Source organism: Equus przewalskii, chromosome 24 (genome assembly GCF_037783145.1).
Source record: "Equus przewalskii isolate Varuska chromosome 24, EquPr2, whole genome shotgun sequence".
Lineage (NCBI taxonomy): Eukaryota > Metazoa > Chordata > Mammalia > Perissodactyla > Equidae > Equus > Equus przewalskii.
In genome coordinates, this window is record NC_091854.1 from 13,782,331 (window position 1) to 13,802,778 (window position 20,448).

A 20,448-nucleotide genomic window follows, 5' to 3' on the forward strand; every position below is an offset into this window, starting at 1 on the left:
CTGAATTAGCAGGTATCTTCACATAGGGTCTATAAAGCTTTTCTCTGATACCAAAACTTTATCACTTTCATTTGAGTATTATTCCCTCTTAGTTCACCAGGAATCCTCAAAGATTTCTAGTTTCCCTGGTAACTAGGCACATGGTTGTGTCATTTACTAAGAGGGGGAACACAAATGCAGAAACAAGTTATATGGAAAGACTAGTTACAGATCCAATAAATGAGGGTTTGAGGCCCCAGCAGGATGTCCATAGGGAAAGTTTAAGAGCCAGGTGGAGGTCCAGTCCACAGCTTGGGGGGACAGATGGGGGTTGGAAACCCAGATTTAGGAGTCACAAGCATAAGGTAGTTAATGCCATGGAAAGAGATGGCTGATTTGCTTTGTAACACCCTCTACAAGATGTTAGTATTGCTGAAAGAAGGTATATGTTGGGAAACACCAACGTTTAAGGGTCATACAGAGAAAACAGGCATCGAAGGAGGCTGACAGAAGCCAGAGTTTGGAGGACCCCCCAGAGTGGTGGGATGCAATCCAAGAGCAGTTTCATCAAAGAGAGGTTGTTCGGAGCGCGCTAGATTGAGGTCAAGCAGGAGAGGATTCAGTTTGTGACTTGATGAGTCCACGGCCCGTAGACGTCTTCCATGACGACCCAGGGAAGCACACTGAAAGTAATTTTTATTTTGAAGAGGAGATGCCTAGTCTTTCTGGGCAAGAGCTTAAGTGAGGCGGCAGCGAAAAGACAAAATCCTTAGCTCCTCTGTGCCTTTAATAAATTCTTATTGAACGCTGAAAGTTTGGTTGGGACCACTGGCTCAGGATCTCTCTCACCTCAGGGCTCCTCAGGAACGAGCAAAAGAAGCCGCAGCCTGGGGATGGGCGCGGCCCCGCCTCCAGCCTCTATCCCTCCGCGGGGGAGCGGAATCTCGGCACAGCCGCCAGGGGGCGCAAGCCCCTAGCGCATCTGCGAGCCTGGGGGCGGGGCCAACGGCGGGGCGGGCCCTGGAGCAGCTTCCGGCTTCCGGCGGAGCGTTTGGTCGTCGCGCGCAGCCGTCATGGCAGCGGAGGAGAAGGACCCGTTGAGCTATTTCGCGGCTTACGGGAGCAGCAGCTCAGGCTCCTCGGACGAGGAGGATAACAGCGAGCCAGAGGAGACGAGTCGCAGGGCCCCGGATCCCGCGAAGTCGGCGAGCGGCTGTGGGAACCAGGCGGAGAAGCGCCTGCCGGGACCCGACGAGCTGTTCCGGAGCGTGACTCGCCCGGCCTTTCTCTACAATCCGCTCAACAAACAGATCGACTGGGAGAGGCACGTCGTCAAGGCGCCGGAGGAGGTGAGGTCCCCGACCCCGGTTCCCTATCTCGGTCCCGGCCTCCGCCCCCCCTTCCCGAGCCCCCTCCTGGGGGACCGGCTGTCCATTCCCCCACACGCAGTCACCCCCTGCGGGATGCCGCGCCGCCCCTCCCACCCCCAGCCCTGGGGAGCCCTAGCCCCCACCCCAGCCTGGGGGGTGTCAGACCGACCCGCAGCCCCCGCCCCCTTGTGAGGAGACCCCATCCTCCGCGCTCGGTGCCCCGACCCCGCGCTGCGAGGACTAACGGTGGTGACTCCCCGCCCCACCCCGCTGCAGCTTCTCCCCGAGACCCCTTCCCTTTGACGCCGAAGTGCCTGCGGTGCTGCCTCCAAGACAGTGTCTGCTGCAACCTCCTGAAGGGGTCAGCCTTGGCGTAGTATCTCTGAGACTGGATGCTTCTTTGGTAACTAAAAGTTATTAGCTTTCTTCGTATAGGGAACCCTTTGGCTTTTCACTTAACAGTATTGTGATTTTTTGATGGAAAAATGTGTCTTTAAACCTTAAAAAAAAAAAAAATCAGCCTGAACAATAAGCAAACGGCAGGGAGGTGCATGTGCCCATACAGATTATAGGAACCTCGGTTCGTCACAGTGCTTCTCAATGTGTTTGCTTAACAGCCTCCAAAGGAATTCAAAATATGGAAGTCAAACTATGTACCACCTCCGGAGACCTACACTACCGAGAAGAAACCTCCGCCTCCAGAGCTGGATATGGCAATAAAATGGTCTAACATATATGAGGACAATGGTGACGATGCCCCACAGAATGCTAAGAAAGCTAGGCTTCTACCGGAAGGGGAGGAGACGGTGGAATCCGGTAAGGAGAGTCCGACCTCGGCGGTAATACCTTTCAGTCCCTTTGATGGGTTTAAAAGGAACGAGATATTTAATGAATGAATTTAAATCTAGCAAGTTAACAAACTTATTTTGATGGTCTTTAGATACTTTCTGGTGTGTTTTTGAGAAAGATCGTATATATTTGGCTTTAAAGTGAAGGCTAATATCTCAACCAGTAGCATTTGCTATCTTTTAGAGAAAGATCGTAAATTATTCAGGCTTTAAAGTGAAATCGTCGGTATCTCAACTAGTAGTATATGTGATTTATGATGCTTTGTTATTAGAACAACAGGAGTTAATTCACAGCTTCTTGGGATTGCAGCTGTAAAGTGCTGAAGGCTTCATTTTATAATAAAACAGTGTGCTTTAGAGCTAAAATTAGTGTGACAAAATGAATTTGAGTATTATTACATAGTAATAGGAAGAGGATGACTTAGTTGTCATGTTCATAATATTGTAATTTCCTCTCTTACTTGGACTGTAAGTAATCGCAGTGTCTCTACCTCCACACTTTTAGCCCCCACCCCCAGTTCCGCTTCACACTGCAGCTAGTGTTCACTCTCTAAAAGTCATGTCTACTCAAAACCCTTCACCAACAGGGTAGAGTCTAAGCCTTCTGTGATGGGCCCTACCACCCTCATTTCGCATGGCCCTCTTTCCAGCACTTTAAGATCTTGGAATTCAGAAGTGAGTAGGCCATGCTATTTTATGGTTCCGTGCATTTCAGTATATGTTGCAGCTTAGTCTGGAATATTCTCCCTTCCCTTTTGGCTGTCAAACTCATTCATCTTTCAATATCCAACTCGGAAGAAAAGAAAATCTAAGATGTGACCTCCCTCTGATGAATTATTTGCTCCTCCTTACCTTGTATGTGCTAATGCTGTTGATTGCACTTACCACCTTTAATGGGATTATTCATAAGTGTATGAGTTCCTTAAACAGCAAGGTCCAGGTCTTATTTAAGATTGTATCACAGTTTGTAGTACGTTGTATGTATTCAGTGGATAATTGTTGAATTGAACTATGTATTTTGGACTATCATTTTTATAAAAGTGTGTACCATTTTTGTTACACAGATTTCTGATCTTGTCATAATATAAGGGCTACTTACTTACCTCCCTTTACAACCATGGAGAGAGTTTTGTTTTAAGAGAAAGAGTAACTCACTGGTAGGAGTTCTTATTCCAGTTTTGGTTTTTCTGTTTATTTCACTGGTTTCCCAATGTGGATTAGAAGTCAGTAAGGAAGGCCTAACTTCAGTAAATGACTTCTTTTTGGAGACGCCAAATGAAGTAGTCATTTATATTACCTCAAATTGTATAGTATTTGATATAATTAATAAAAATACTTTGTATAAATAATCCTTAAACCTTATGACACATTGTGAAACCAGACAGGGAACTGTGGAAATGAGAGCTTGTGTGGCTTGTCCAAGCTCACAAAACTAGAAAATGCCAAGCTGTAAAATAGGTACTTTCACACAAGTTTTTTATTTAGCAACTGACTACAGAAGTGGTACATGATTCATTATTACTATTTTACAGATAAGAAAACAATCTCGGATTAAAGAATTCGCCCAAAAAAATTCACCCAGCTAGAAGAGGCAGAATAGGCATTCAAATTCAGGTCTTTAAGCCGAAGTGATACCTTATTAAACTGGGGTAGTCTCTTAATGTTTTCCAGACTAGAGTAATTGAGAAGTAGCTGTCCTGAGGGGAGAATGGCAGTAAGGGCACTAGAGTTGATGCTCAGACTAGGCTGCCATAGGCTGCTGCTCTTCTGTCTGTCCCTGTGTGGAAAAGGCTGGGATTATATACCAGGACAAACAAGTGGAGAGAATTCTCTTTTTTCCAGCTTGCCTAGTGAGTTCAATTACACGGAGTTCCAAATATGTGCAAGTCACACTGCTCTTCCCATAGATAGTTTCTCTCCTTTTGATCATTTGATAGTTCTCCATCAGCAAGTGAATGTAGACAGTATCAAAAAACAAAAGGACCCAATGCTGAACCAGGTTAAAGCTGGATCATAAAATTAAAAGAATTCTGGAATCTTCAATTTTGACTTTAATGTTGATTATTGAACATAACTGTCTTCTTTTTGTAATAAGTACCTCCTTTTTAGAAGTGGCTTTTACCAATTCAGATTCCCATAACATGTTCACAAAATCACTGTAAAGACAATTTCCCCGACATCGTTTTTACTTCATTTTTTTTTTCTTTTAAGGAAGATTAGCCCTGAGCTAACTGCTGCCAGTCCTCTTTTTGCCGAGGAGGACTATCCCTGAGCTGGCATCCGTGCCCCTCTTCCTCCACTTTACGTGTGGGACGCCTACCACAGCATGGCTTGCCGAACGGTGCCATGTCCGCACCCGGGATCCGAACTGGTGAACCCAAGGCCACCGGATCAGAACGTGCGAACTTAACTGCTGCTAGGCCGGCCCCATACTTCATTTTTTAAATTCATAAAGTATTTTGTATTGGAAACTCCACACTCTTTAAGTTATCTAATTTTTATATTAGATTTGTTTTTACTTTTTTCTTTCCATTTTTTCCCTTTTGGCCTTTTTTGCCAGTTAGCATCTTCCAAATATTTTAGAGGAGGAGCTGGGAAAGATTCAAAACTCGTCGTTGAGTCTTGCTACTTATCAGCACTTCTTGTTTTTTTGGTAAAATGTAGATCAGTAAGACTTAGATATTAATTGTAGCTTTATTAACATGTAATTAATCCTGAGATGCTAGCTAAAGTAGCTAATATTTCTTTAAGAATTTAGAAAGTTATGGGGCTGGCCCCGTGGCCAAGTCGTTAAGTTCGTGTGCTCCGCTACAGGCAGCCCAGTGTTTCATCAGTTCTAATCCTGGGCGTGGACATGGCACCGCTCATCTAGCTGCGCTGAGGCAGCATCCCACATGCCACAACTAGAAGGACCCACAACTAAGAATATACAACTATGTACCGGGGGGTTTTAGGGAGAAAAAGGAAAAAATAAAATCTTAAAAAAAAAAAAAGAATTTAGAAAGTTAGTTCGTATTAATAATTTAAACTTCTTTACCTTAGGTGACGTGAGTTCCATAGCAAAAAAATTGTTTGCTTACTAGTGCATGGGTAGTAAATTGGCACATCAGTAAAGTTGGTGAATGAATATTTCAGATTTTTTTCGTGCACTGTTTCTTAAGGCAATGCCTTGTTATGTCACTAGATGGCATTAGCTCTTCTGTTCAAATCACTGTTAGGAAGTTATTTTTCCAAACTCAGTGATTTGTGGTTTTATTGTTAGTACATTTTTACGTATAATAAGTGGCAAACAAGAAATGTCTCAAGATCATCTTTTTAATATGCGTTAACTGGATTTTATAGTAGAGTTAGTAATTTCAATTTTTGTATTATTGCTACTGAAAATAATCTCAGAAGTCAAGCATGGTGGTAATTAAACTCCAATTAGAAAACAAAAACCTTGGCGTATTTGAGGTATATGTGCCATATCATTTGGTTTCCAGAGCCAATATTTTTGTGTGTACATGATAAACTACTGACTAAAACTTTGGTTTGTAAACTCCTGGGGTGAGTCATTCTTCTGAATTGTATGTTATCTTCCTGTCTGCATAAATCCATAATGCTCCTTGAAATTTATGGATAACACCACCATGCTGTGTTTGAAGATGAGTGAAGGTGAATCCCCTGCTGTTGATACTAGTTATTGTCCGCATCCAACAAAGGAGATATTCTGAGTGTGGTACAGTCCACAGAAGAGAATTGAAGGCTTAAGGTTTTAAATATATTACCTCCATGAAGAGTTCATGATCTCATATCACTGGTTGCCCGATTTTTCTAATCTGGGCCCCTTTCAATGTCAAAATATTTTATAGGCCACCACATGACATTTGTTGAACTTTGAGTATCTGTTGATCAAGAAAATAAAGTCAGAAGCTACAAGGAATTCAGTAATGTGCTTAAAATAAATTTGTATTTTATAAATCATAACATCCTCTACATTTTTTTTGTCTGTATGGTATTCTTAAAATAAAGCCACTCATTTCTTGAGGGACTTGGGAATTAGCAGCTGGTCTGTGCTACCCTGCATTTTATTGCACCATCATGTAGCTGGATTTTTGTAATTGAATAAAAGGGTCCACGTTTTCAGGTTTGACGTTTTTATTAATTAGAAATTTTCTGTGGCTACAGACAGTGATAACATTTTGGGAAAGTGTAAAGGACATTGTTTTAGTGTGAGGTTCTTCTCCACTCTCGCTCCCCCAAATTCTCCATAATATGAAGAGGAGGAAGATGTCAGTTTTTCTGTTGCCATTAGAATATTTCAACCCTCCTAGGAATGGGGGTCAGCAGGAGTAGAACTAACTACATAGGACAAAAGTGAAAATAAAGTGTCAGTGAAATGTCTGTGCCTGTGAGCGCTTTTGTAACTTCAGAATATAAGGACTGGGAGAAAGGGGGGTGAGATAGGGAGGGGAGTTGTTTTGGAGGAAGAGAAAGCAGATTGAAAAGGAAAGAACAGCTGATAGCCATGTAAATGTCATGGTTAAATTAATAGTTTTTGGAAAAAAGAAAACAGAGTATGTTCCATTGTTACAAAATGTAGATTATATATTTAAATATACGCAAGATATATACCGTAGAATATTTGGGAGCAGCTTTTTCAGAAGAAATATGATTTTTTTCATTTTAAGCTACCTTAATACAGTACTGAAGGCTTACTTTATGAATTTTATGTAACACTACAATTGAAGAAAATCTTTATTTTTACTTACACTTTAAATCAGAGTTCTAAAAGTTAATCTTTGGTCTTTATCGGGAATCTTTGAAAGAAACAGTAGTTGATGAGGGTGATGATTTTGATGTGACGTCAATGAAATTTTAATACCTAATGTGTTTTTTGTTGTGTTTTCTTAAAGTTACTGATTGAAACTTTTCCTTTCCTATTTAAAGATGATGAAAAAGATGAGCATACTTCTAAAAAGCGCAAAGTAGAACCAGGAGAAACAGCAAAGAAGAAAAAATAGGAAACAAATGACAAGAATTTCTGGACTGCAAAACTTATTGAAGTGGGTTTTTTTCAGCAGATTAAGTTGGTATTGTAAATTACTGTGATCCAACATCTCCATGAAAGTACGTGTCAATTAACTATAAGTATTGCTGCAAGAACTTTCCACTGTAGAATTCATTTCTTATTTAAAACTTTCTGTATTTAAAACTGAAATGGTGACTTGTGATTGTGCAATTGACAATACTCGGAAGCATTCTTGGTATCACAGAATTGGTGACATGCTTTGAGAGTTTTGTCACATGTTGAAATGCCAATGTTCTATGAACCTTTTATAAAGGAATCTATTTTTAAAGTAAATATATTGTAATGTACTGTGAACTTGTAGGGTGCTTTTCAACAGTGTTTGTACAGTGTAAATAGATCATGGAAATAAAATTACTTATTCAATATTACTATTACAGCATAACATTAACATTTAAATATTTGTGACAAGTATGCTCTTTGCCATGTGACGTTTTAATAGTAGGTATTACCATTTTTGGAGTGCCTCCTGTGTGTTCCAGGTGCTTTGTGCATGTTGTCTCTGATCCTCAGAGAGCCTAGTAAAGCAGGTATGAGTAGCCTCATTTTGTATTAAAGAGAGATGAACTTGTCCAAGGTTACATGGCTGTGAGATATGAATTTGGGATTTAACTCAGGACACTTGAACTCCAAAATCATCGCACTGAACCCTCCCGTCCATCAATCACAATTGACTTGGCCTTTAGTAACTGTAATTGCCTCTTCCAGGTGCTCTGCTGTGGCAGTTAGTGGAGATCTTTTCCTCCCCTGGTTGTTTGTATTACTGCACTTACCATCTATGCCTTGTATTATGATTGCTCATTAAATTCCCTGTTAAATAGGTTTGCTGTAGATAAGGAATCTTCTATAAGGAGTTGCCAGATATAGCAAATAAAAATACAGGACACCCAGTTAAATTTGAATTTTAGATAAACAACAAATAATGTTTGAGTATATGCAGTATTTAGGGCGTACTTACGCTAAAAATTTGTCTTTCTGAATTTCATGTTTAACTGAGCATCTTCTATTTTATCTGGCTACTCTATTTCTACATGTTTTCTCTACCCAGTTCCTATTTTAATGCTTTGCATATAATCATACTCAAGAAAATGAACAAGAGGTAGTTGGAAGATATAATCTTTGATTTGAGTTCTACAGTCCAAAATGCAGTGCAGTTATTTGTAACATTTTGAATGATAAAAAAGGAGAGGTTGCACACTGCATCAATCTTTCCATGATTCTTATGCCTTTAAGATTCATTTCAGGACACTGCACATTTAGTGTATATGAAAAATTAAAGACATCAGTCTTTGAGTTGTAAAAAGTTCCCAATCTAATTATTTTCCCACATGCTGGAAGCCAACATTTGAAAAACTATATAAAATTTGTTTGGTTGAGAACATGGATCAAGTAGATTAAAATTTGTAAAAGTCATTAAGAGTGAGTGTGCCAGCCGTGGTGTTTTGTGGAATGAGAAAGGAACATAACAGTATGATGGCTTCCAGTCTATCTCAGACACAAAAACTAATTCTCCAGCTGCTCCTCCTCTAAGTTTACAAATACAGTCGTGCGTGGCATAATGATATTTCTGTCAAGGACAGACTGCTTATACAACAGTGGCCCCATCATAAGATTAGTACCATACAGCCAGGTGTGTAGTAGGCTATATCATCTGTGTAAGTACATTCTGTGATCACATAATGACGAAATCGCTAGCAACTCATTTCTCAGAATGTGTCCCCATCATTAAGTGACACATGACTGTATATGAATCTTGAAATTGATCAAGAAACTTGTAAGATTGAAGTCTTTGTATATGAAGAATTTGGAGGGTTTTGGAATCCTATGCTGGTAAAGCATGACCCCAGTGTGACATCAAACTAAACAAACAGTGATAATTATGAGGTTGTGATTCCTAAATCTGGAGAAATCTGTAGTCTGGATGCATGTGTTGATGGAGCAGATATCTCAGAAGTTACTGAAATATTACAAGGTTTTTAAATTAGCATGAAAGCAACCCTTATACAAGAAGTCCAGCAAGCCACTGCCTGAAACTCTTTTTAACCTCCGTTTACCATTCATTGGTTCAACTCCCAACTTAGATCAAATAGTTTATGGCAGAAAACAAAAAGCTCACTAAATCAATCACAGTGGTGCTTTGAGCCTCCTTTCTAGATGGTAACAGAAAGGGCAAACAAACATCACTTCTTTTTGGCAGGCAGGGTGTATGTTGTGTTTTAGGACAGGTAGTGGCTACACTTGGGAGATTATTAAGCAACTGCTGGAAGATGTGCACCTCTGCTAGTACAGGTCAGGCTAGTTTTAATTTAAGTGGGGAAAAGAGAATTCAGGAAGAAGGAGGCTAAATATTTTGGAGTAGTCTGACTCAGCCATTTGTATTTCGTTGGGTTTCTTTTCAAAATATGGCCAAAAAATGGAAGGGAAAAGGAACTTGCTCATGGATTGCTTAACCTTCCGCAGAAGTATCCCTGGTTGGAAAATGTACTTTCATGTCACTCTTCTACACCCATCACCACATTAGAGAATGGGTTCTTCTCTTCAGAGATGTCCTGGGAACACGTTTGTGAAACAAGTGTCCATGTGGGTACTGAAGTCAGGAGCTGTTTGGTTCAGCTAGCGAAAACCCAGTGGAGAAGAATCTTACAAAATCCATATAGATAAGAAAAATCCTGTATCCAAGTTGCTTCCTTTTTAGGGAATAAAGTCACTTGATATTTCTGATTGTTTTCTTGTCTCTAAAATAAAGAAGTTGAGCCATATCAGGCATGAATGACTTTCTTTCCTACGAGGGTAAAATTTGAGAAAAGAACTAAGCATTTGTGGGCCATATTTTAAAATTCAAAGTGTAAAGAGCTTTGTAGAGTTTTATGGAAAACATTCTGACTGGAATCAAAGAACATTACTGAGGAAATTGCTTTTTTAAAACTGCTTTTTAGCCATTAAAATACTAATATTATCTGAAATTATTTGCAAACTTGTCTTACTAATCTTAACCCTTAATGCTGTGTGATGCTTTTGAGTTCACATAGTTCAATCACATACTAATAGTTTATTTTCCAGAAACCTAATGAGGTAGGTTTTATTTCCAAATTAGAGAATGGAAAATAGGCCCCCACGACGAAGCAACATACCCATCGATAGACCATGAGTTAGCTTCAGAGCTCACGCTAGAATCTGTATCCTGTTCCATGCACAATTTATAGAGTGCTTTCTGGTGCAGAGTATTGTTTTAGGAACAAAGGATCCATCTTCATTTCAGCCAAATCACCTTTGGTAGCCGTGGGGAGGATGGATATATAGGGAAGAGGTCGAGTCAGAAAGACCCACTGCAATAGTCCAGCAGAGTGATGTGTCTGAATAAGGCATCGAAGAAAGGGCTATGAGGAACTGGCAGTGCTCGGGTGGATATAGTGGCTGAGAGATTTTCTTTTATTGCAAACTATTTTTTAATTAAAATATGAATGGACTAACTCGGGTTTGGACATGATCTACGTATAAAACATGTTACCACACAATCAAAGCCCTACAGAGAGATTTGAAAAATGTAATTATTTTTACAGGTGTCTGAATGAACGTAGCAACTCAATTCGATAAATCAAAAACTTTGACTACGTCCACAACTGGACTTGAAAATGTATTCTTGGTGGTATTTTGGATTTTAGTGTTTTGTATCCATACATAACTGCTTCCACATTTCACCCCTCCATTATCACTTAGGGCAGAGGTTCCAGACAGTCCTACAAAAAGGTGTTAAATTCCCAATGTTTTGGACTTTTCATTAAATTCTAAAGCTTTCTGTCTTCATTTCCCTCCACTTAGTTTTCCCAATGGGAAGCACTTGTATGTACAGTCTGCAGAGGAGGGACTTTTTGCTTGTTTTGTTCCTTGGCTGGAACGATGCTCGGCACATAGTAGGCACTGGATAGAACTGCTCAGGGTTGATGGTAAACCAAGTTCCTCACCCCCAGCTTGGGAGTGAGCCTCCAGAGGTTTGTGTTTTCAGTTATGGGCCAATAAATCTTGACAATTTAAACCTTAGTTTAAGTTTTCTGTCGTTTTCCATCAAACATATCCTAGTTGATGTGAAACTCTTTTTACTCTTAGCTTTCTCCCAGGGCCCCGTGGCATGCTGGTTCTGTTCTGTTTCTTCTCTCTGGCTCCTCTTCCAACGACCCTCGAATGCCCGCATAGCCTACGTTGTTCGCTTCTCATTCTCTAGCTGGTTCTTGAGGATTTCAGCCAAGTTCACAGCTACCACAGTCAGGGACACTCTGATGGCTCCCTAACTGTGTAGCTTGCCAGAAAGCTCTTGTGAAGCGGCGGATTTGTGTGAGAGTGAGGAGAGAGAACCCTCAGGATTTACTGACCAAACCCACATGATGGGAAGTGTGGCAGAGGGTTCTCTGTCCTCATCCTCACACACCTCTTAATCCAGCCCTAACGAACCATTTACAATTCCCCAGGTACGCTATTTAGTTTGATAGTTCTGTGCCTTCACTTGTACCATTTGCTTGGCCTGGCCCTTTCCATCTACTGAGTGAACTCCCTCTTATGCTCCAGGAAGCAGTTCAAGCATCCCTCCTGGATGCACCTTGTTCTGTTTATCTCTGTATCTGCACTTGGACATAGCTTTTCTCCATGTTCAGTATGAAACAGCCAACGTTTATTAACGCTTACTTTGTGCCAGGTGGTGTTCTTGGCACTTTATATGTATTAACTTATTTAATTTGATGAGGTAGGTGCTGTTACTACTAGCAATAGTAGTTTTCAGGGAGAAAACTGAGGCACAGAGAGGTGAAGTGATTGGCTCAAGGTGGCAGAGCTGGGAGAGTCAGTCTGTCTGGCTCCAGGCCCAGTGTGCTTCCTCTCTGTGCTGGAGGGGAGGAAGGAGCGCCCCCACAAGCCAATAGATTGATTTATCAGTTTGTGTGTTTGATTCAAAGAATGTCTCACCCCTAGAAGGCACTCAGAATACACATTTGGAGAACTAATGAACCCCAAACCAGTTCACTAACCAGAAGCACCGCATTTGTTTAATATGCCAGAAACATCTTTCAGATAGATTAATGTAAAAGTAAAGTGAATATGTAAATGCTTTAGGAAAGTTAATGCATATTTCAATGACTTAGTAGCTTATGTATCATATTTGGAATGTTTTTCATCGAAAGCCTTAAAATAAAGCAACAGAGGTGAGGATATACCCTGCTACCTCCCAAAATATGTTTTAGCTTTTTACTTGTTTTTCAAAGTCTACATTTTTTTAAGTAATGTGAGGTAGCTCTAAGCCACAAATTTTGCCTCAAATTTCATTGCTTTTCTCTAACGTTTCAAATGAGGCTTAGATTTGACTCCGAACACCTGGGCGTGGGAAGGCCTCCAGAAGGCCTCCAGGACAGCCTTCCCAGAACATAGGAGTGTCTTCCGTGTGATCCTTGCCCCTCTTTTCTAGGCTCACAGACCAGCCTACAAAATGACAGGTTTACAGGCTGGAGTTGAAAAGTCGTTTCCTGTATGTCTGTCATATTTTGGTTTCCCAGGGTCTGGAAGTCGTCTTCCTTTCCCTGTGTTTACCATTTTCTGAAAAAGGAGAAGGTACGGAGAATTTGGTGCATATTATTCAAGTAAAGTGTAGCTCTATTCCTGGCATAATTACCTGTCTCCATTTCTAAATGGACCGAAATTCTAGCAGCCTTCCCTGGCACACTGGGGAGTTTGTGTTAACATTTTAAATTTAGAATTCCGGAGAAAAACTGCCGTGAAATACCAAAACAATCACTTCCACCTAAGGAGGTGACTTATCTGCCAGCAAAGCTATAAGCAAGCCAACTCAGAAATAACTCCTCTGAGGCTCACGTGCGAGGGGGATTTTTAAGACCCTGTTGCTAGTTTTTAGTCTGAACACACATACACACACACACACACACACACACAAACACACCCTGAGGCTTTAACAGTCAACAGAACCTTCTGCACCTCTTTTTACTCTTCTTACCATGCTCTGCCCTCAGGTCCTTCCAGTCCTCTTCTTAACTACAATACGTTGCCCAGAAGCCTTAGCAGTAAAATTTCTTCCATAACATCTGGAATCCACATGTCAAACCTGTAAGGCATCAACTCTTCATTTTTTTCCTTTTAATTTAGGCTTAATTACTTCAGGTCCAAATCCCCCCTGCCCTTGCCTCCCTCTCCATACCAAACTAATTAGGGCAATTATCTGAGCCATCCGTGGCTACAGATCTGGTAAAGCCTGTTATTGAGGTTAACAAATGAGAGGGTTAATTTCTCTAGACTGCTCCATAGTTGGGGAAGAAAGATAACAAGCTCCTATATTTGTAGGCTGCTTTTGAGTTTCCAAGCTCTTTTTTCTCTACTCCAAGCTGCCACCCAGGAGAAGGGCTTACTTCGGGGTTCCAGACTGTCTGGAACCCTGGGGTGAGTGACTTAATTCTGAACTGAAGCACTTGGAATTCACTACACATGGAAGACGCTCCCCCAGCCTTGCTGCTTGAACTGTGTAAAAAAGATTTTGGTGCCTTTTTTTAAAGAAATAGGATTGCCAGGCGCCAACTTGGAGATACTGACTTAAAACCTTAGACAGTAAGTGGCATTTTCCAGATAATTTGACCAGGGCCCTGTGTATTTTTAACTTATTTAGAACGTGCTGAATTTGTCCAGTTGCTTTGTCTAATTATGAACTGCCCAGGTTTTTCTCTTCTCTTCCACTTTTATTTCCGCTGTAACAGTAGCAAAGCTATCCTATGTTGGTCTTGCTGGGTAACTAAACCAGAGTTCCTAATTTAATCTTTCGCCCTGGAGGGGTTTTTTAGATCACACAGCCTAGTGTTGAATTTTATTTTTAAACCCAGGAGAGTTAGTTGAAGGAGAATTAGATTTTCTTAGCATGACCGTGATTTCAACTAATTTTTCCAACAGGGATTTGTGAAAATGGGATAAACAGTGATGGAGCACAGGTTTTCAATTGCCTCAGATAAGTGCCAAAAGTAAGAAAAAAATCTGTATGTTGCAGAAGTACAGAAAACAAAAACATATGCTTTCTTTACTACAAATATATTTAGCCTTTTCAAGGACAGGAACAATGTTTACATCCAAAATGCAATAACAATTAATTGTATTTAATTCACATTGTTCTTTATAATAGAATGGTTATTTTTTAAAAATTCTGATTGTGAAAATGATACATGCTCACTGTAGAAGTTCTGCAAAAAGCAAAAAGAAAATAGAAATCACTTTCATATTCTATATTTTACTTTACATTAAACATTATCAATTCCATTAAGAATTCTTCAGAACCCTAACTTTTAATTTCATTTATCTATTGGACATTAAAATTATTTCCATATTTTTCACCACTATAAATAATGCTAAGCTGAATATCTTTGTGACTAAGTATGTGGTTGTAGTATTTGATTATAGAGCTGCTTTCATGGTTAAGAATTCAAGATGGGGTCATATGTAAAGTTCACTCAGTTTGCTTGACTTACTGCTCCTGACTTCATGAAACCACATTTAAACAAGTACTTTCAGAATTTTTGGACATCTCCTTGAAGTCCTAAATGTTAAGTCCCTTGTGGGAAGCCAGCTCTTTATAACAGCAATTTGGCATTTCTAATATGTCCTCTTTTTAGCTGCTCTGAAAAACCATGTTTCTTTTTAGACTGCTCCAAAAACAGATTCCAAAAAGCTCCTCACCAGTGCTCAAATTGAGAACCTGGTTATTTTGCCTTCAGCAAAAGGATTTTGTGGCCACTATGAACTAAAGACAAATTTGGATATGAAAAGAGGTCTTGGGGAAAAAAATAATAAGGTAGACTCACTCCTCCACCCCCGCCCCCCATTATTGACAATATTATTGCAATTAACAGAGAAAAACCTTAGGTGGAGCCAAAGGCTGCTGAAGAAATACCCACTGCACTCAGGCCGGCCAGGCCTCTGGGAGTCCCCACCGCATCTGGCTTGTCCCACTGCAGGAGGCACCAGAGCTAGCCAACTAAGAAGGGAGAGTGCCAGGGAACAGCTCCTCCTAAAAAAGAAAGAAAGAAAATGCCTCCTTATCTTGGTTTGTGGAATCGGGGAAATTCCACAGGGAGAACTCCCAGGAAAGCATTAGCAGTGGCTTAAAAAGCAGACTCCCAAGAGAGGAGCTCCCTGGGAGAAGTACCATTAGCCTACCTCTCATCTTATCGCTTAACAACACTTAGATTGTACCTCACTGCTGGGGATGTCTTATCTTCCTAACTGGATTAGAGGCTGCTAGAGAGTCAGCAGGATCTTACATTTCTTGTGGGACAAATTTAGGGACCCAGCACAAAACAGTGAAGTGTTCAATGAGTAATTGAACAAATGAACCAACACTTAGCATCTTAGAGCAAATGAGTTTTGAGGTCTTTGCTTGTCAGCCTATTTTCAATGGAGGATTGAGCAAGCAGCCAAGGAGGGAAAGAGGACTAGTAAAGAGCAGTTTACCAATGTCCCTATTTCCCTGCGCTGGCCCCCAGGGAAGCTAACCAAGTCTAGATTCTGATTCCTGTACCTCAGTTAATCCAATTAATTAATATTAATATCCTGTTAATTAATAACCTTCAAATAATTGAGATGCTCAGCCCTTTTCAATTTTTAGAAAAAAATTTTTAAGAAAGCAACAGGGATTTTTAGTTAAAAAACAAAAAACCAGAACCGTCACTCAGGTTGGCCACTGACTAGCTATAAATCCAATCTAATCTTCTAAAGCTTCTCCATCAACATTCCCAGACATATGTTCCAAAAATCTACCAGCAGATGCTCTGAGAAAAGCGCTCCATTGACAAAGTCTAGGATTCTTGCCTGCTAGAAATTCACAGTGAACATGAGTCTTACGAAGGTTCTGAGGAGTCATTCAATAAAGAAGCCTCTTTACCTTCTTGGCCCCAGGGTCTCAAGTTTATTTGAGCACAGAACTCTTTTGAGGAACTGTTGGTAATATCTGTAGAATGAACCTGGAGACCTGCTACTCTCCACCATGTAGAATGACAATACTCAGTGGAGTTTATACCAGTAAGGGGGTGGGGTAGGAAGTTGGTCGCTGATTATTCAAGGGGTCAGTTTCTTCAGTAGAGTCTATTTTCTAAAGTATTTTTCAAAATAGTTGTTGAATCAAAAGACATTTTTAAGAGAGATTCAAATATTACTATGAGATACTACTATTTTTCACCAACAGGATTAGAGAAATTCCACTTGATGACACATTCTGATAAAGCTATGGGGGCACAGCATGCTCATACAATGTGGGTAGGAGGAGAAAATGATCCAAGCCCTATGGAGAGCAATTTAGCAAAATCCACAGAAATTACAAATATATTTACTTGTTGACCCAGCAATCTTCTGGGAATTTATCCTGTAGATCTACCTGTACATACACAATATGATATACATTCAAAGTTATTTATTGAAACATTGTTTATAAAAGCAAAATATTAGAAGTAATTTAAGTGTCTTAGGGGACTGGTTAAATAACTCTGGTTTATCCACAAAATGGAATAGTATGCAGTGGAAAAAAATGAGGAGAGTAAGCTCTCCGTATAGAAATGAAAAGATATCCAGGATATATTATAAAAGGAAAAAAGGATGGGGCCAGCCCAGTGGCATAGTGGTTAAGTTCACACACTCCACTTCGGTGGCCCAGGGTTCACAGGTTTAGATCCTGGAGGTGGACCCAGCACCACTCCTTAAACCATGCTGTGGCGGCATCTCACATAAAAAAGAGGAAGATTGGCATTGTTGTTAGCTTAGCAACAATCTTCCTCAAGCAAAAAGAGGAAGATTGGCAACGGATGTTAACTCAGAGCCAATCTTCCTCATACACACACAAAAGATAAAAGGAAGTTGCAGAAGGTATATATACTGTACTACTATTTACTTTTTGTGTAAGAAAGGGAAGGATAAGAATATATATTCACCAGACAATAGAATATTATTCAGCACTAAAAGAAATGAACTATCAAGCTGTGAAAAGACATGCAACAAACTTGTGTATATTACTCACTGAAAGAAGCCAATCTGAAAAGGCTATGTACTGTATGATTCCAACTATATGACCTTCTGGAAAATGTAAAACTATGGAGACAGAAAAAAAGATCACTAGTTGCCAGGAGTTGGGGTGAGTGGGAAGGATGAATAGGTGAAACACAGAGGGTTTTTAGGGAAGTGAAACTACTCTGAGCGATACTATAATGATGGAGCCATGTCTCTATACATTTGTCCAAACCCATAGGATGTACAACACGAAGACTGACTCCTAATGTAAATTATGGACTCTGGGTGATTATGTCCTGTCAACGTATGTTCATCAGTTGTGATAAATGTCCCATGTTGGTGGGGGATATTGATAAGGGAGAGGCTGTGTGTGTGTGTGTGTATGAGGGCAGGGGGTATATGGGAAATCTCTGCACCTTCATTTGGCTGTGAACCTAAAACTACTCCAAAAAAGTCTTTTCTTTAAAAATAAGAATATATAGTTATATTTGCTTGTGTTCGTATCAAGAAATACTGTAACGACACCCAAGAAACCAATAAAAGTAGTCACCTATAAAGGGCACAGGAAGTTTAGGGTAAATAGTGACAATATTGAACTTTACATGAGCTCTGTGTTCCAGGAAAACAGTGAATGTTAAGAAATCCCTCAACTTTTTTGTGTTTCAGGAAACAGCAAAGGACGGCCCTGCTGCCTGAAATAAGACGTATCTTCACCCCCTCTTCGTGGCTCCTTTGTTTCTCTGCCCCCTTCCTCTTCTTTGAGACATCCCTCATTAACGAATGTTCTCCCTGTTGTAGTAGCCAGAATAAAATCAATCTTCTCCCTATTATAGTAACCGTTATCGGGTGCATTTTCACAACAGGCGTGGGAACAGGGGTGGGAGATTTCTCTGGGTAAACATTTTTGTATCACTTTGATTTTCAAACCATGTGGCTACATTGCCTACTTTAAAATTTTTAATTTAATTTAAAATACAAAGCAAGCAAAAGATATTTCCAATTAACTAAGGGTTAAATTGAAAGTTCCGTTAACCAGAATCCCTCAGTCCCGGCATCCTGGTTAACTATGTCAGGATACAAGTTTGTCCCACTCTTGAGGCGTCTTCTCTGCTGACTGATGAGGGTACTAGCTCACTGACACTTTCCAGGCTTTTCCTTCCTCATAAGTCCACCTGTAATGAGAGAAAGCAGAGAGAGAGGAAAAAGAGGGAATAGGCAGGAAATGGTACTGTCCTCTCACATATATTTTTTTAACCTGTGGCTGATAAAATTCCCTTCTTTGAGCCCATAATCTCTCCTCCTACTGCAGAAACAAAGGAATGACATTTTCCCTTTTCTTTACCTGCATCGTGTCTTTTGGGTCTTCTTTCTCCTGCCCCCCTCAGTTTTCTTTAGTGTCTTGGAAGCCTGAGCCTGCATGTACCTCGTGCGTGTTCTTTTCGCCCTAATTTCCGACTGGAACTTGGATGTGGCAGCCTCGCTTTGAGGACCAGCCCTAGGAGAGGGCACGACAATTCCCTGGAAGGGACCTGGATCCCTGAGTGACCGTGAGGAGCAAAGCTGCCCTGAAGACCTGGACCATTCACACTGAGACTGTTACATGAGAGAAAAAGAAACTTCTAAGCCACTATGAGGCTTAACTTTATCCTAATGAGCACAGTTTCTTTTCAAGAAGAGTTCTACCAGATAATCGCCAAGAAGCTTCCCAGCGCTAACGTATGTGAACCAAAGCCTAATTGTGCCTCTTTAAAGGGTTACAGAGGCTTTGAAGGATAGCTGTGTTTATGGAGCGTATCATTGGGCACAGCTGCAAGCCACTTGCTACTCTCTGGCCTGATGGATAAGACCTGGACTTTGGGTTCAGCCCTCATAAATTCAATTCCTGGCCCTGCTTCTCACCACCTGTGACCTTGGGCAAATTGCTTAAGCTGTCGGAGGCTCACTTGTTTATCTATAAAATTCAGATAATACTAGGAAGTATTTCACAAAGTGAGATAATTCAGAAGTTCTTGACTAAATAATAAATCCTTAACAAATTGTAGTTGTTTTATCTTTGCTGTTGTTAACGTAATTGTGATATGACCTTTACCAAGACTATAAACCCCAACTATAATACTTTTCGTATTGACAAATTTTATCCAAATTCTGATTATCTCCATTATATCATCATTTTAAAGAATTAGTGGACAGAAAGCATCATAACAGATTGAAATCACTGCAAAGAGTGAGGTGAATGGATGTGGTAGAGATGGCTACTCTTTGCCTCTGCGTGGTTCTCCTCTCTCCTGGGAACACGGGAGGGATATACATCCCAGTCCTCTTGCAATTAGGTGAGGCCTCATGACTAGTTCTTGTCAAGGGGCAGTGAGTCAAAGCACTGCATGTGATATCTAGTGCAAGCTATTTCAGAGTGGATGTGAATTCTCCCTGGTCTCTCTTCCCGTAAAGACACTGCTTGAGCTGGTAGTATCATACAATGATGGAGCCCTCATTGACCTGGGTCCTTGAGTGACTATCTGGAGCAGGTCCACTTCTCATCCTTGACTCCTGCTAACTCACCATGGACATGTGGAATGAGAAATAAACCTTGTTGTACTGACGCTGAATATGTATACTATCATATTACCTACCCTTTTCTAATGAGTAATAACCAAGTTGCCATAACATCTAGAATACCTAAGCCTTTGAATTTAATTAAAAAGTCAAAATGCCCACCATCTGTTGACTGTGATGGCTCTTGCTAGAAATTTCCATGACTAAAATCCCTAAAGGTGATTTAAAACATAGAAATTTTAATTATTTCATTAACAAATGTATGGAGATAGAAAGTTCCCCAGAGTAATTAACATAAAGCTTCTGTGATTAGAACCCCTAGTAGTATAAAGAAAAGCTATTATTGTTTTTTACTGAGTGTATTGAGATGATTTTTTCAGTGCATATTTATTGCATAGTGGTAAAGAATACTCTAACTCTAATTGACTCTAGACTCAGACTGCCTAGGGTCCAATCCTGGCTTCACTTCTTATTTTGGGCAAGCTAAATTAATTTCTCTGGTCCTCAGTTTTCCCATTTATAAAATGGCTTAATGTACCTCATTATATGGTTCTTATAAGAATTAAATGAGTTTATATATACAAAGTTCCCAGAACATACA

At 40.3% G+C, this 20,448-nt stretch overlaps 1 protein-coding gene across 3 annotated transcripts; it reads left to right on the top strand.

Moving 5' to 3' along the window:
* Positions 1-634: 634 nt before the first annotated feature.
* On the top strand, positions 635-19,331 carry C24H1orf52 (chromosome 24 C1orf52 homolog). Of its 3 annotated transcripts, XR_011532556.1 has the most exons (5): positions 1,007-1,328; positions 1,967-2,165; positions 7,127-7,306; positions 14,199-14,266; positions 17,961-18,121. XR_011532556.1 is itself a non-coding variant. In XM_070592692.1 (3 exons), the coding sequence occupies exons 1-3, from the start codon at positions 1,053-1,055 to the stop codon at positions 7,198-7,200; spliced, it is 549 nt and encodes a 182-aa protein (XP_070448793.1). In that variant the 5' UTR covers positions 635-1,052; the 3' UTR covers positions 7,201-10,024. The 3 variants fall into 3 exon arrangements, 1 of the variants encoding a protein (XP_070448793.1); XR_011532555.1 differs by lacking the exon at positions 14,199-14,266 and having other exon boundaries at positions 17,961-19,331; XM_070592692.1 differs by lacking the exons at positions 14,199-14,266; positions 17,961-18,121 and having other exon boundaries at positions 635-1,328; positions 7,127-10,024.
* The last annotated feature ends 1,117 nt before the right edge of the window (positions 19,332-20,448 follow it).

Excerpts from the sequence above, each read along its gene's own strand:
- C24H1orf52 (XM_070592692.1), top strand. The coding sequence starts at position 1,053 with ATGGCAGCGGAGGAGAAGGACCCGTTGAGCTATTTCGCGGCTTACGGG. Across the intron at positions 1,329-1,966 it reads TCGTCAAGGCGCCGGAGGAG|CCTCCAAAGGAATTCAAAAT; the intron begins GTGAGGTCCCCG and ends TTTGCTTAACAG. Across the intron at positions 2,166-7,126 it reads GGAGGAGACGGTGGAATCCG|ATGATGAAAAAGATGAGCAT; the intron begins GTAAGGAGAGTC and ends TCCTATTTAAAG.